Source organism: Anarhichas minor, unplaced genomic scaffold, assembly GCF_050575085.1.
Source record: "Anarhichas minor isolate MPS153535 unplaced genomic scaffold, ASM5057508v1 ptg000054l, whole genome shotgun sequence".
NCBI classification, from domain to species: Eukaryota; Metazoa; Chordata; class Actinopteri; order Perciformes; family Anarhichadidae; genus Anarhichas; species Anarhichas minor.
The window spans coordinates 2,422,679-2,439,605 of NW_027466500.1; the positions used below are offsets into that span (position 1 = coordinate 2,422,679).

General features: G+C 42.0%; 1 protein-coding gene across 1 annotated transcript in view; it reads left to right on the forward strand.

Moving 5' to 3' along the window:
• ccser2a (coiled-coil serine-rich protein 2a) overlaps nt 1-2,019 on the forward strand; it is a 43,012-nt gene extending 40,993 nt beyond the window's left edge. The window contains exon 10 of the mRNA XM_076075959.1: nt 699-2,019. Within this exon, the coding sequence (XP_075932074.1) occupies nt 699-1,430 (732 nt within the window). The 3' untranslated portion in view covers nt 1,431-2,019. The remainder of the gene's footprint in view (nt 1-698) is intronic.
• The last annotated feature ends 14,908 nt before the right edge of the window (nt 2,020-16,927 follow it).

Genomic DNA, 16,927 nt, shown 5'->3' on the forward strand with positions numbered 1-16,927 from the left:
TCTACATTCCTTTTTTTTTATTTTTTAAAGTGGAGCTGAAAGTATGTAGAATCTGTGAAGCATGCGGAGCGAGTGGACAGATATATCATGAACACTTGTACAAATCGAAACCAATCCAAAACAAATGTCATGATGAGTTTTTGTTTGAATTTGTTGTTGCGACATGCTGGATAATTAGCAGCTCTCTAACACAGACACAACAACAAAAATTGGAACATAAGCCTCTTACACAGGCAGCAGGTATCGTAGCGCTCAGTTTGAATGTTTTTGAAGCCTCTCTGCAGCAGCGATAACACAACGAGTCAAAGACTTCAGTAGATCTCAGGCTCTCACACGGCAAGGTTATTCTCCTCTGCTTGTTTTTTAAGTGCTGAATCAGGGCTTCCTCTGTGACTTTGCCTCTTCCATTCTAGGAATAGTTCAGCGACTGGCAGTGGAAACAAGCTGTGATATTAAAGAGTAAATAAACTGTTTGCTTTTTGATTTGGAATTGTCTTTGCAGCAGCAAAATGTTCAAAAGCCTGGATTCCACAGGGATCAAACACACCAAAAAAAATGGGGACGTTTAAAATACAGCCATTTCTGGAACACGATAAAAACAACTGAGAGCTGTACCTCATTATATTCTGACTGATCCATGACTATTTTATACCCATTTTAAAAAGATCCTATTGATTTATCTTTCCTCTTTTCTGCAGCCTCAAGTACTACAGCCTTTCAACCCCTGCCTCAACGAGCACCTCCGCCAGGGAAGACTAGTAAAAACTCCCCCCACCGAGGGCCGCAGTGACCTCATGAGGAGTAGATCGGAGGAAGGAACGCGCACAGACGCTGAACGTCCTCTTGAAGACCTTATGGCAGACGTGCCCGGGCCAGCAAACGCCGACGAGCTGAGTCATCTCGGCACCCACCTGCGCCGCCCAGGCACTGGGGCTCCTCGGGGGGTAACTGCCAGAGACGGTCCGGCATCAGCACCTCGGTCTGCAGCACAGCATGAACCGAGAGCCCCCGCTGTGATCGAGCAGAGCTTTGTCACTCCTAAATCTGCTGGTTCGACTAGCCCTCGCATGCTGCAGCCTCCGCGACTCCACAAGCGCATGTCTCTCACTTCGCTCAAGCCAGGGGTCACTGGTGGCTTTGCCTCTGTGATGCCCGGGTGTTCCTCAAGGCCTCTGGCTAACCAGACCAAGCAGCTGCCCCCTCCCTCTAGAGGCCTTCCCTGCTTTAACACTGGAGCCCAGGTTCAGGCTCCGAGCCTGTCTCGCACTTCACTGCTTCAGCCTCGCAGAGCATCAGAGCCCGGCAGGGATCTGTGGTGCTCCGACTCAAACCTGGAGGAGCCCGATCAGGGGACACACAAAGACCCCGGGTCAGCCAAGATCCGGATCCCTTTGAGTCGCTCATGCCTCCCCAAGCCAAAGATTCCCTGAGGAGCTGAAACCCGTCCATCAAAACTTCAAACTGGAATCACTCTGACATTGATATTCATCCCCTTCCCTGCCCTGCCATGATAACAGTGTAACGGTTTTACCTTTTGAGTGTCAAAGGAACAAACACTGAGCTCGTTAACCCCTATGGACCATTCAGGGTCTGCCTGTGTAGTTGACTTTTGTATTTTGCCTGTTTCTAAATTAGCATCTTCAACCCCAGCCTGAATAATAATATGTAGCGAGATCTAATCTACACAACCATTCATAGTTGTATATGACCGTTCTTAGATTGAGGGGGATTTATGGAAGACGTTTACTAGCCTTGCATATGAATGCTGCTGACGCACAGAAAGAGTGTTACTGTTCAGAGAAGTCGGCTTTTGTCTTCTAATAGCCACTGGCTGTTTATCAAATTTAAAAGTCTTGGTTCGCTTGGCCTCACACCGCTCTGCCCTCTGACACACTGGTGCGTTTGGTTTTAAACATGGAGGTGATATGAATGTGACCTTTGCAGTATAATAGAAGAGCCAGGGGAAATGGAGGCAAAAACAAAAAAGTTGGAAAGAAAGGAGAAAAAAAGATTAAAAATAACAGCAGTGGTGGTAGGAGGGGGAGGGGGGGGGGTAGAGTTGACTGAAAAACTAAATGTGTCAAAGTTCTGTGGAGCTGTCACTCCCAAACTGAATATAGGTTTCAGTGTAAATGTGTGTGTGTGCTTGTATGGAAGTGAAAGATGAGAGACATGGGTTGAGGTACATATATATATATATATATATACGTGTTTTTGCTATACTTCCATCTTGAGTGAACCTTTTTAACGTGCACGTATTGGCAAAAGGGGTTTCAGACAGTGACGCTCGGACGGAAATATAGCGTTACAAAAACTAATACCACGCTGGTGGCGGGGATGTGATGAGAGAAACCGTGTGCAAGTGAGGAATTAGGATTCATAATATAGCTGAAAACAGCAGCGTAACAAAGCTCTCTCACTCATTACGTCTGCACAAGCACATTGTAGATAGAAAATAGTGAGGAGAAACAGACAGAATGACGTATGCTGAGAGAGAGAGGAGGCAACAAAGAGAAGAGTAATGGAGCTAATTTCATGTCTTACAGCCTCGTTATCTACACAACACAAAACATCTGCCACTCATGCGAGGAAATGTTCCCTCGTTTCTAGTGCATGTTGTAAACATGTTGAAAACTTTAGGTGAAAAAGACACAAATTATGTCTCCTCATTAATTTGGTGTAAGTCAATTTGAGTCAAACTTCCATTAAATAACTTGCACACTGACTTCTTTGAACTGTCTCCCTCACTGACCCACGCAAAGAAACATCAGCTAACGGGGACTCGTTAGACGTGTGTGTGTGTGTGTGTGTGTGTGTGTGTGTGTGTGTGTGTGTGTGTGTGTGTGTGTGTGTGTGTGTGTGTGTGTGTGTGTGTGTGTGTGTGTGTGTGTGTGTGTGTGTGTGTGTGTGTGTGTGTGTGTGTGTGTGTGTGTGTGTGTGTGTGTGTGTGTGTGTGTGTATTTGAGTGTCTGAGCAGTCTTTTCCCCCCCCGTTTCTCTCCTCGTCTCGCTCTCTTGCTCATCTCTTTGGGAACATCAAAGGTATTAGTGCGTTATTTTCAGGTAGGGAGCCTTTGGGGCTTTAGTGGTGTTTCTGTGGGAGCTTCTGAGAATTGTGTTTATCTCTCCTTCGCGGAGCCCTTTTGCAGTCAAACGCTCCCGAAATGTCCCCAAACGGAGAGCAGCAGTGTGTTAAAAAGGCCTTCTGACAGCAACTCTGCTCTCTTCTCTGTCACGCCGCGTGACCGCTTGGTGTACGCCTCTGGCACTGTCCGGTCTACTGCGTCCAATAATGCAGCCTACATAGACGGGAGTGAGACGGAGAGAGGGAGTGACACACGGACACATCACACGCATACAGATCCGGACACACAAGTTACATGGACGCACATGCACAGGAACTCTGACAAAACTCAAAGAGACACAAAACTCGGAGGGAACACACACATCAGTTCACACTCCCCAGTAGCCAAATAAGTGCTCCTACACACACCCTCACACACACTTTGAATTCTGTAGCAAAGTGCTCGGAAGTGTATTTGTGTTGTTTTGTTAGCTCTCACAGAATGAGCTCTCCAAGTGCACATTGATCCATCTGTCCACTGTAGCCAGAAAAAAAAGGTGTCCGGCCCTAGATTTGAAATGGGAAGAGGCTGGAAATGTATTTACCTGTTGGACGGTTTCAACACTGCGCCGAACCGGCCAAGCAGTGAACACCGCTATGTGAAGCCAAGAAAAACCCATTTCTTTTAATGAAAACAGACGGAATGATACATACAGAGGAGGAGAAGGATGCAGAGGGAGAGACAAGAAGAAGAAGACGGAGGAGGTGGAGAGAGCAAAGAATAATAGATGTGGAGATGAAATAGTGAAGGGGCTGTGAGCAGGACAGACTTTTTCCTGGCAAACTTTTCTGCGTGCGAATGTTAGTTTATATACAATGTCGTGAGGGTGTGTATGAGAGAGGAGAGAGAGAGAGAGACACACACAATATGTAGCATGTTTGTTTGCGTGCATTGTCCAGAGAATAACCCAGCTGAGTCCCTCACGGCTTAGTAATGCCAAACAGGAAAGTGTGTGTGTGTGTGTGTCCAGACACTTCTGACTGCCAGTGTGTGTTTGAGAGAGAGAGAGAGAGAGAGAGAGAGAGAGGTGTCTGCCCACAGGCCAAAGGCAGACCCGTGCCAGGGAAAGCAGGGCAGCGACATCCTTCTCTCCCCGTGCTGTAGTCCCTATCTCCAAATCGATGTCCCCGCTCAGTTTAGCAGTGAAGCCAATCAGTCTTGCTATGACAAAATGCTATGCTATGACAAAACCACAACTGGGCTCTCCGTAGCAACTCGGATCAATTGTAATGCAGGATCTCGATCCACTTTATGCAGCGATAAGTCTCACGAATGATAACGCTGCACTGCACAACAGAGGCCCTGTTGTTCTATATTATTTCTCTGAATGGCTTAGGGGCTGCATTTCGGCACTGAGCGCACATTATCTATCCATGAAGATGTTTTCATGCAATACAAGGACTGAGACTCATTCCTTGACTTCAACTGATATTTTTGAATATTATAGTGGAGTTACTGCAAAAAAAAAAAACTGAAACGAGGCATATTTGCGGTTTTAAGCTTTCAGCTTTACTTTAAAGCTGCTATAATCTATATTTTTATATAAACAATATAATCAAATATAATTCAATTATTATTGATAACAATTTAAAAGCAGTGTCTTGTAGTGACAGACCCACAGATGATCATCAGCTACTGTAACTCTGCAGCTCCGCTCATAGTTTTAGCGCCTTTTGGCTCATTGATTTGGTTTTGGTTCACTAGCGATGTCATTTAAAAAGAACGTCTGATAAATCTACTGTACACTACCTGCCCAGCACCAAAGAGACAAATGAAGGCAGTGAAAGCTTCCTTGAGCAAATCATTTAGCAAATATTGGATTTTTTTTTTTTTTTAATTGGACATTTTACAGCTTGACCCAAACATGACCCCAAATGAATCTTCTGAACGAATAAACACCGTAAGCTACTGATTGCTAACACATTTGCCGTATCAACTTAATATGTTTACTAACCACTTCTGCTCCAGATGATTATTTTAAAGGGAAATGCTAAAAGCTTAAACTTGCAAATATGCTTTTGTATATATTTATTTGAGTAACTTTCTGATTATATTTGACTTGTGTTTAAGTCTGTGTTGTCCAAGCAGCAACAGACGAGGTACAGTCCATTGACGTAGCAGTTTCAAATCCCTACTCAAGTGTTAACGGTTGTCATTTTCATCAGAGCTGAATTTTAACCTAGAAGTTAAAAGATAAAGCAAAATATTTTCTTCCCATACTATGCAAGGTGACTGTATTCGTCACTAGATGATCTCCATCGTGAGCTGCTTTCAGCCGTTGAGCACCGTCTCCAGTACACTGTGCAATGTTGTTTGAGGCAAAAACACCAGGGAACACTACATCATGTCTTCAGCGACCTTTTATGCAAAAAAAAAAAAAAAGAAGCAAATTAATCTTTTTGAAAATTCTGATCTGAAGCACTTTAAATGTCATTAGTTGTTAAAGCTGAATGAACATCAAACTGGATTTAGAAGCTACTTTGTTTCTTCTATTTTTCCCAGTGTGTGTCTCTGTTTGCAAAGGCACTTTTTCTTGGAAGCCACGTGAGAAAGCAATAACCAAAGATCTGACCCGGGTGTTTCAGCTAATTGAGCTTTGTCACCTTTTACCATGTTTCCATCATGTCAGACCTCCAGATGTGTTTATCTTAAATGCTTAACAGTAGGTCAATAGCAAGAAGATGGTGCTCTGCCATCAATGAGAGGCCACGGGTGAAATCCCCGGTCATATGGTGGGAGACACTTCTTTGACAGTCATTGCTGTTCATTGATCTGGATCATAGACCCTCGCCAACGCTTACACACACAAACACAATGCTGCTGACCTCAAGACGAAAAGTGAGAACCTCATTCTCTGTTTCTTTTACTTGTTTTCACTGTCCACTGGTTGTATTTCTGCGGAAATAAAGTATGATCGTAAAAACATGTAGTTTGGTGATGGTTTTGTTATTTTCAGAATATGTATCACCCTTTTTTTTTTTCTATTCATTTCTTCACACTTCAAAGGCAGACACAAAGCCCTGGCACAAGTAGCACAGAAGCTGCTTTTTAGGACTTAAAGCAAAAGGCATTACTCACGAAGCATAACTCATATCTTTTCATTACAAACTATGCAGCCTCTGTACAACTTGCATATAGTCCACTTACTAATGAGGTTACACGCTTCAGAGGCGATGGGTGGATAACGGCCTGCCAAGCGCAAAGAGTAGTGTGACACCGTCATTAACTTAGAAAAGTTGGAGATGGAGTGCACAAGTTTGTTTCTTGAAAGGAAGCCAGGCTCTTTTATCATAAACTGTCAAATATACGCTCCACATTTTTCTCTGTGTAATGTTTGAATTCTGCAGGTTGCTGCTCGCACAGGTTTGGCAGAGTCATTTCTTGGGTAATATTAAGGTGAGTGCCCGTTCTTATGTGAGATGAATAATTAAAAAAAAGTAGGCTTACAATTGGGGCTCTTCAATTATGCAGGTTTATACTATGAGTAAGGTGGTAAAACCCTTATCATTCAGTTTTCATTTTGCATTAAAAATCATCTTTTCACACATTTTATAGGCTGTATTTTCCAGCTCTTTATTGAAGCTTCATACTATTTAAACATAAGACTACTTTTTTTATAGTTGTACCAGTCAATGGAAAATTGTAAAATTAAGATTTTTCTTTGCATAATTTCATACAACTTTCCTCCAAGTTCAGCCTGGCGTATTAAGTATCTTTGGAAAATTCAAGCCTCCGCCAGAATTTAAAGAACTAGGTCCCCCCTAGTGCCTGAGGTTAAATGCATTAAAATCCTTTTGAGATGATTTATTAGTTACTTTATCCGATATAAAACGCAGACAGGAAGAGGAATCATTAAAAACAAACTATTTCCTGGCCAAAATACTACAGGTTTACAACAATATAATGTACTTGGAACACGACCAATTTGTTAATTAAGCATCCGATCAGATGGGAGAAATAGTCACGCGTCCGTACGTGACCTGCTCCACTCTCTGGAACCAAACGCACCTTTTTCGAAATGGCAGCCAATTAAAAACACCATTTCTCCTCCAAACTTTTTGACCCTGCTGCTCTGCTCTGCTCTATGCCGTTAAGGTGGCTGCAGGCAATTCATACAAATACAAATGCGGTCGCCCGCCAACATGTGCTTCTAAGAGACTTTTGTAGACAAATGATGATGTAGGTATAAGGCTTTAATCAGACCAGCTGTGGCCTCAAACGCAACTTCAAGCCAGTTTGGGAGCAGACCATTAGGTTCAAAATAACGGCTTCACTTCTTCAAGCTAAGCTGTTTGTGCTGACAACCTGCATGTTGAGGTGTGTTTTGGCTCTGTGGTGTGCTGCTGTGAGGAGGTTGAGTCGCTCTGCTTGTTCATGAAGTCTTGGCTTCTGCAGGGTGCACATGTTTTGCTGCTTTGCTTCTGTCTGTGTGCAATGTCTGTTTTGATAAAACTTGGGAATTAACATCGTGTACTGGCTTAGTTTTAGTTTTCTTTGATGTTGTTTGGCGTGTGTATTTTTTATGCTGTTATGTTTTTTTATTTTTTATTTACTTCGAGATGAAATATTAGTACTATTGATTTGAGTACTATCAGTGTTATGGCGCTGAATTGCTTTAGTGGCATATTTACCCCTTGATTGGATTGTTGTTGTTGTTTTGGGGGGATTTTCTCTCGACAAACTGCAAACTTGGTAGAAAAATAATTATGTAAATTGACTTTAGAGATGTAAATATTATTGTTGTCATGCACACAGCTCAATGACGAGGTTATTTCCCTGTAATATTGATGTATAATATTTAATACAAGAGTTTTGTCGTGCATTAGGGAAAAAACCCTCAAATCAAAGGGTTTAATGTCACAGCGTGCTTTTCTGTTCTTCTTGGCATAATTACATTTCTTCTGTTGAGCTCCTGCTTACTGTTTACTGCTGCTTCACTCTTCAACTTTAAGCTCACAGGCTGTCTACTGCACCCTTTAACCATAACCCTTAGCTTACACTTCCTTTAGTTTAAATATATATTCCTTCTTGAATAAATAACTAAAACATCCATTAACGTTTGGGGCCAAATAACCCCACATCTCAATCCGACAGGTCGACCTGTCATGCTGTTAATCTCTTCAACCTTTTATGGTGCATTGTTGGATGTCACAAGGTGAAGCCTGCTCACACCAGACAGCAAGCTCTTCCAGATGTTGATGTAAGTCATTCAGATCCCGAGACACAGCGTCTCATGATCAATTTCGTTAGACAATAGGCTACACAACAACCACACTCATTAATACATATTATACTGGCAGGGTGAAATGGGTTAATGTTTTATTTAACCTTTTATGTTGTTTGTTTGTTGTCTTTGTTGCAGATGTGCTGGCTCAGCTCTGCTGTATAAAACTCATGAAAAGCTGACTGTCACGTTGACTGGCTGGTTAAGCAATGGATGTTGCTGGACTGTATACTTTGACGTGGGTGTTTGTGAAAGTTCCCGTGCACAGTGCACCTATAATGGCGAGTGGTGCATAAAAGGTAAACGGGACACTGCTAATCATATTTGTACAGTATGTGATTTCAATCCCTGGCGTGTTGTAGCAGGGGTAATGTAGGGACTGGCCATGGCTAAATGAGTAGCTTGATTGTGTTGCAGAACATCTTTGCTGAGGCCAAAGTTTTAATATAGCACATTGTCTGTATGCCGGTATGTCGCAGGTTCCTGTGTACCTCATTAACTCTCCTTGTTGGTTGCAAGCTGCTCTTTCTGCGTTCAGTGGTGCGTGGGAGGTAGCTAAAGTGTATTGAAATCAACTTAATTTCATGAGTTTTACAATAAGTCTCTGTTGTTTGGATTTGAAAGCCTGTTCAAACATCTTTTCTGAACACTTTGAGCTCATAGAAGGTGAAAAAAAAAGTTCCTTAACATCTACTCCAGTGAGTTGTCACTGTCTATTATTGTGCTCTGTCCCAGAACAATGGATAAGAACACACCAGATGCTTGTGCCAGCTGATCTTTTTAATTGGGGATTTGTTTTGTATTTGGCATACTCCTCATCCACCTTTCTGTCACCGTTACTTAAAATCTTGGACCCACTGTGAGAACGTGTTGGAGAGTTGTTTTTTTTTAAACATTTAAGCAGTGACAAAGGCAAAGAGGGCCTTTTGACTTGAGTTATGTTTTCAGGCAGAGCCTTTCTGCCACCTGGGGTACCCGGCCCCTCCCCTCAAAGGAGAAATTCCAACCTTGTTCTCTTCCTCCGGCAATACTTTTAAATATTCACAAACGCTGCAGGCGAGACGGCTTAACTTGAGTGTAGAGGGAAGGTTTAGGGGCGAATACACAACATTGGAGTGAGCGCTGTGCGATGGCAGAAGTACATGACCATAATTGGATCCCCTGACAGCTGTTTGACTTCTACCTCCTCTAGGACAGGACCCACTCACTCCGACTCTTTAATTCACACACAAAACGCTCATTGCTATGCGTAGCTGTCCTGATCAGTTTGCACTTTTAAATGACCTACAGATCGCACCGTCTACCGTTTGTGAGTGCCTGCTGTCGGGGGTATTTGTCGGCTTCGCAGGATGTCAAATAAAAACAATGATGTCCTTGTGTACGTTGATGGTGCAATATTTAGTTCCGTGTGAAGGCTAGGTCCTGTACCTGACAAATACCAGGTTGGGTTTGTACCTCCTTTTTGGAGAAAAGTTTTGAGATGGATAGAAACTGACATAGTTTTTCTTTTCGAGCTTGGTTCAGTTTTGCATTTATTAGATAAAAGACATCAAAGAGCCTGACGAGAAATAAGGAGAGAATGAGATTTGGGGGGGAGGGTGACATGCAATATATGTGCATTATAGACATACAATATAGTTTATCTAATGCCGGGTACACCAAAATAATACTTTGTCGGACTTTGAAGTACCTGCTAACTCCGCTGAACATTAGTTGACAATTTCATGAGCTTTTTGTCAACCTGCTGTATGTAGAGCTCAACATATCCGTGTTAATGCGACTCGGTCCCGAGGTTGTTTGTGTTTGGCTTGTTGTCACATTATTTAATGAATAGATTCATTTTGGACTGATACACCTGCAGTTTAGCACAGATCATTTGGCCTGTTTTGAGCTCTTGTTAATTGTCTCATGTTAATTTGAAAACTTGCATATCAAAGAAATGAGCGCCATTCAGTTGGCAAAAGCTACTAATTGGCATTCAAACCTGCGCACATCAACATTTGTAGCAATGTATCTGTGATTAGGTTACTTAAACGTGCAATAATAGATGCTTGTGTTTGTGCCAGTTGTTTTTGACAAGGCTTTCCACTCTAACCCTCCGTTGCTTTACAGATTGCTATCTGTCTTTATAGATAGACTTTCTCTGAGTCTTTTGAGTTTTTTTTAGAATGATTATTTCTGTTTTTTATGTCGGACTGTGTGCACTGATGAATCAGGATGTCTATGTAGCATATTTGAGTGTCTGGTACTTGCTGTTCTGATGATGAATAAATAGGCAAAATGAGCCTGCTTTGTAGCCTATTCTATGGTATGTTAGACTTTTCCTCTCAGGGAGGTCGTGGATTAGAGAAAGTCAGATGTCCGGAGGACCGTCTGCACAAAATTAAGTCAGACAAAGCACTCGGGGACGCTCATAAAACCTCCCTGTCAGCAACACTGGTGCTTGACAGAAAAAAATGGCGTGGAGTAACCTCTGTTTTACAAGGTGCAAGATGAATCATAATGCAGCCGAAACCAATATTGGATATAAAAAGGACAAAAACTTAACTTTGTTCAACGGAACTGAGCTCCAAGATCTGTCAACAACATCCTCAAAGCACTTGATTGCATTTCTTAACACCTCAGTATTAACTTGATTGTCAGTAGCAACATTTGTTTTCATTTTATCTTGTCCCCTTTCTTTTTAAAAAGGTATTTTATGATAGAATTCCAGCTCTTGTGTCACGATCACCTCCATCAAATTGCATAAAGAAAGGCAGGTACGAAGAAAAGCAACAGAAAAAGAGAGCAAGCAAGCAAACACTTGAGTGCCGGCTTGTAACCCAGACACTGCGCTGGTGGCAGTTGCAAAGAGCGTGTCAGAAAGCTAAGAGGGATTAAACAAACCATTGTAGGTTGGAGTGCATCCGAGATGAATGTCGACATCCAGGTTTAAACTGACACCATCCAAAGAGGCCACATGGCAGCGCTTGACGGTTCGTCTACTTCACAATAATGGTCTTCTCCTCTCCAGGTCGTGCTGGTTTGATCGGTCGGCCTGATCTTGTTGATGGATCTGTTGTTGCAAATTTATCAACACGCTCCTCTGACAGATATTAATCACCTCCTCAGCACTGACCAGATTTCACAGCATTGCACACAAGACCTACTTATCGTCTCAGCTCTGAAATCAGCTTTTTTCATTCAATTTTACTTTTTGAATTCTGCTATTGTGTTTTTTCTTTCTTATCATACCTGCCATGTATTTACATCTTCAGTGTGTTTGAAATCTGCTAAAACCCTCTGAAACATGATCACGGTGTGAGGTGAGGTCTAAGGCCAGCAATTGTAGGGGTGTTAATGTTTCACGACATTTAGTTCGATCCAGTTGTGATTCTCGGGATCACTATTGTGAACCAAAATCGATTCCCGATTCAGTACACAAGGGAGCTTATTTCAGGATCTACTCCAACTGATTGCAATGATGTAAACGAGCAAAACATTTATTCATGCTGAACAAAAGTTTTTAGTGTTTCTCAATCCGCAGTTTCTCCAAGAATAACAAGATCAAGTTAAGCAAAAAATAAAAATGCTGCTAAATACATTAATACAATCTGTCGTCTAGCTGCCTTTTTATTTCTGTACTCAAAATAACGCAGTTAAACTGGCATTAAGTGGGATTTTTCCAACAAATCGCACGCATTGTTTTCCATGAAACTGCCCCAGTGAAAGTGATGAAAGCGCCGCGATAGATGAGGAACGGCTGGGGAGCTGAAAGTTGCCTAGTTGCTGTCGGCTATGTTGTGTGTCATTTCCAATAAATATCACAAAATAAAACTTGTTTTCTGTCTTAAAAAAATATGTTGGAAGAAAGTCGGAAAGGCCGCAAGTACAACTCGCCCATCTTTTCAGTGGCTACTTCTCCAGTCTGGAGCGCACAGCTGTGGGTTATTAAATTATCCCTCGTTCATCCTAACTTTACATTTCATTATCAATGAAAGTGATGCTGTGTGACTCCCGTCATACTGTCCATTCAGTGCATGCGAGGCACTCGATACACTTTATTCTGGAGTGCAATGTCTTTTATTTTGTAAAAAAAAGTTTTTAAAAATAGATTTTGCTTTACAATAAGCACAGAGCTGTAGGTTGTTGAATTTCATAGCCTGTAACGTCCTGCACAGATCAGTCTCGAGCTTCAAACCTGCATTCATGAACCTAAACTCGTCTTCTCTATTTTGAGGATAATGCAGCTAAACTCACCCACACAGCCACCCACAGACGGTGCAGATCACACGGGCTCAGATTACAGACATCCAGACACTAACAAACATGCAGAGGAAGAACACAAAAAGACAGACGGTATGAGCACATCTATGAGCGCCAGCTTAAAAGAAGCATGGTTCACACACTCGTGCCAAAGAACGGGCCGATATGAATACGCCAATGCAGTGAAAAAAAGTAATTAAATGAGTCCTCAATCCATTGCATACTTTATTCAGCACAGCATTGTTTGCCAGAATTAATTTCGGTGAGAATCAGAATTCTCCTCGTATCACAGATTCTCGCTCCATTTTGAATGCAGAGCACAGCCGGCTGGCTTTCTCATGTTAAGTGCCTGGTTTCCTTGAATAATTAGTTTAAGAAGAGATGAGCCTTTCTCTTTAAGAATGGCGTCACAGTTTTTTTCTTTATGTGGGGTGATTTTGTTTTTTTTGGGGGGGGGAGGCTGTTCCCTAATGTTCATTCAGATAATTTGACATTTAGTGACATGAAGTTATATGAAGCTAAGACCAAATGGAGCATGAGTCCTCCAGGACTGCTTCTGCTTTAGTTTATTATCAATCTTAAGATGAATATGACGTTCATGTTCACTTTAGTTTTTGATGACTATTTTTTATATTTTTTTATATGACATTGCCGACTCTCTTCCTTTCCTTGGGCCATTTCATTCAGACATCTCAAATGTGGACTGTAATTGTTTCTAGTCTTAATACTTTATTATCACATGGGTGGACTCTGCAATGTAAAAGCTTAAGAACCAAAGAAAGCATGTCGGCAACGGCTGCAACCAATGATTTTCATTATCGATTTTTCGTTTTCTTCAATTATTTGATTTATCGCTTAGAAAATGTCAAGAAGTTGTGAAAGGGGATTTTTCACAAGTTCCCCAGAGCCTGAGGGGACGTTTTCAAATTGTCAGCCTAAAACCAAAAAGTATTAAGTTTACTGTTTTTCGAAAAACATTGAAGAGCTGCATATCCTCACATCCAAGCAGCTGGTACCCATGAATGTTTGGCTTCTGGCCTGATAAGTGACTTGCATGACTGTCAACAGACACATTGATTAAATGACTAATTGTTCTCACAAATATGTGAGAGGGATAAACATTTAACATTTAAGTGATCATTTAAATACGTTTTCTTTTTTATTAGACATGGAGGCATTTCATTTGAATAATTTATCGCTACTTTTAATGACTACTTACTTACTTTTAAAATGAGCCTCAAGCTTATTTTCTGGCCAGCTCAGAAAAACATGAAAATATCGATTTGAAGCAATTTTGAGAAATTGAATTCTGATACATTCCACTATAAGAAAGAGTGGACATAACCAGCAGCAATGTGAAAGAAAAACAGTCTCCATTGATCGATTTTTGTCAAACCATATGTCAGTCTTGACAGGGGGATGTCGGCAGACTGCATCGCTGACAGATGAGGTGTTACTGGCAAAGCTATAGAGTATATGATTGTCTCAGCAGGCACCGTGGAAAGAAAAACGTCGTCCTTATTGAGAAGTTCTTTTAAAACTGTGCACACTGTGTGCAGGATTGATCCATCAGCTTTAGCAAAAATAACCATTCCTTTTCACAAGAGGCTCATGGAGCCCGATACTCCACACTGACCCAGCCTCCCTTCTGTTGTTCATCTTCCCACACTGCTCATACATGCTGCTTTACCTTACGTGACGTCTAGCCCACTATTCTGTTGGGGGGAAAAAAAACACCTTTCTTTGATTTCATTTTGAAATCCACTCATCTGTGATGGAACATGATGACGACCAGTAAACAAGACGGGAAATATCAAATTTCCACTTGAAAAGTGAACTGACTTCACAGACGGTTTCATAAAAGCTACATTATGAACAAAGACATCATTTGAAGATTGTATTGCTGCTGCATCTGCTTGGATCGGATTACATACAGAAAATGTAGCCACCAACCGTACACAATGAATACAATTAGCTCTGTTGCAGCCAGCTACAACATTAAAATTCATATTACATGTTACTGCATCAATAATGATAATCTAATATTTTAATATATGATAATGTAACAACTATAGAGCCCATCTGGCTGCATAGTGAGTACTTATTATTTCAGTACATTTTGATTATAAACTTACACACATTTACTTGTGCAACATTTTGAATGCAATCAATCTATTAGTACATGCACATGTGAAATTTGTGCTCGCACACACAAAACATTATTGCATATTCGACCATTTGGGTTCCAGTCTGGAGCTCTGCCTTGGATGCACCTTGTGATTGTAAAGAGGATGGCAGAGGCAAACCACACAGAGCCACGTACCGTATTGTAAATCTGTAAGGAATCAAGGCCATAGCTGCTCATTCATGTTTAGTTGCATGAGTTTAGTCCATCTTACTCTCCTTTAATCACTCTCTTAAAGCTACCTGGATTCTTTTCATCCACATAACACTGAAGAAATGCATCCGACCTTGAAACTTTTGATAAAGCAGGACCAACACTTTACTTTTTCTGCATGCTATATTCTTTTTAGACGTTCCCCCTCTGTCTTTCTCTTCTTCGTCTGCCCCGGCTCGGTTTGGAGGGATTGGGAGGAGATTCATGTCCCTGAGGAAGTATTTGTCAGTAACGGATCAGCTGGTGCTGCTGCGGTGGCAGGTATCTCCATCACCTCTGTGGGGCCTTACCTCCCCTGCATGGATCAACTCCCTATGTCTGCCTAAGTGGAGTCTGGAAACACATCTGTTGCCTGAGAGACCCTCAAACAACTGGGGACTGGTTGGAGATCTATAGTTAAAGCTCTGCGGAGACTTGGCCCATAGCTCAGAATGAGTGTAGGTTGGCCTCGAGGCTCACGGAGCAGCATCTGCCCAAACATGGGAGGGCACTCACAAGAATGCTCAGAACCCGGAGACCTTTTTATGTGATGCAAAAAGAAATTGTGTGATATACCGACACATTCATCTCGTCAAACACCAGCAATTGGTCAGGAGCCTTTGGCCCGGTCTGCTCGTTCCATGCATATCGTTTAAAAAAAGTACATTTCCAACGTAGGTTTACTTAGTTGTTGGCTTGGTCCTCCCCCTCTGGTTGCTTCTTTTAGTAAGTATCTTTCATGTCTTTGTGCAAAGGACAAAGGGTTGATCAGCCTTCTGATGGGCAACAACTCGTTAGTTTAGGCAATCAGGCCAGTATTCACTCAGTCTAAGGTTACATGATCAAACAGGGGAATTTCACATGATTACGTTGTGCATGATCCGAGGAATTTCCCCCACAGTTTACATTGAAGTTAGTTGAAAGCCCTGCACGTCCCATATTGGGTGCCTCAGTGCATCGGTATCAGCCGCTGACCAAGCTTTGGTATTTGACAGATTGGGAGGGAAGAAGGGCTTGGATATACACCCTCCCTCCCTCCCTCCCTCCCTGGCTGCTGAGCGCTAGATGCCATTGCACCATCCTCTTCAATCTCACAACACAGAATAGACTTGTCCAATATTTAGGACACCATCGTGTCAGCCCGGGCACACATTAACACACTCCGACACAGCCTCTATAGCTCTGCCGTATTCTCCTGAGTGAGACCAGAGAACAAGGTGTCGCGTGATGGACAGACACAATCACAGCGTGTTTTCTTGCCAGTATACATCTGTCAAGCGCCTTTCCATTTTTCAGATGCATCAGTATGCCGTTTGACAGGAGACAGGATACAGATTCTCAGGGTAGTGGTTGAAGAGTAGCTTTGCTGAGGAAACTAAATTATCTTTTGTTGTTATTGACAAAGTGTTGATGCTTTGAATGCACGTCACTGAATCATATTTTAAGATCATGTATATACCCCTACTTTTTTCCCCCCGAGTTTCACTGAGTCACATTTATTTACAAATCAACTTCTGCACGAAAAACTGGCATATCTAATGAGTTGCAGACATGGGGGAGGAGATCAAAAAAAAAAAAAAAAGAAGGGCTACAAACACACACGGTTGAAAATCAAAAGGTTCTCGACATCGAAAGGTTTTCACACAGAAGGCTGAGGTTAAGCTACCCTCATTATCTCAGCAGGTGTAAAAACTGCAACCCTCTCATGCGAAGGATCGGACAGATGTGAGCCATTCCAAACATGCTAAACTGGGCTTTGGCTGTAATAAAACTCTGCCTCAACATATAACACAACAAGATGGAGAGGGAGCAAATGACTCCCTGCATGAGCCAGCGAGGAAAATAACTCACACTTCAGTGGCCTGAATAAGTGGAACACTGAGATTCTAAGAGTTCATACGTCCTTGAACGAAGACTTTTGGAATATATTTCTTCAGGCATGCAGACGGTGTATGAA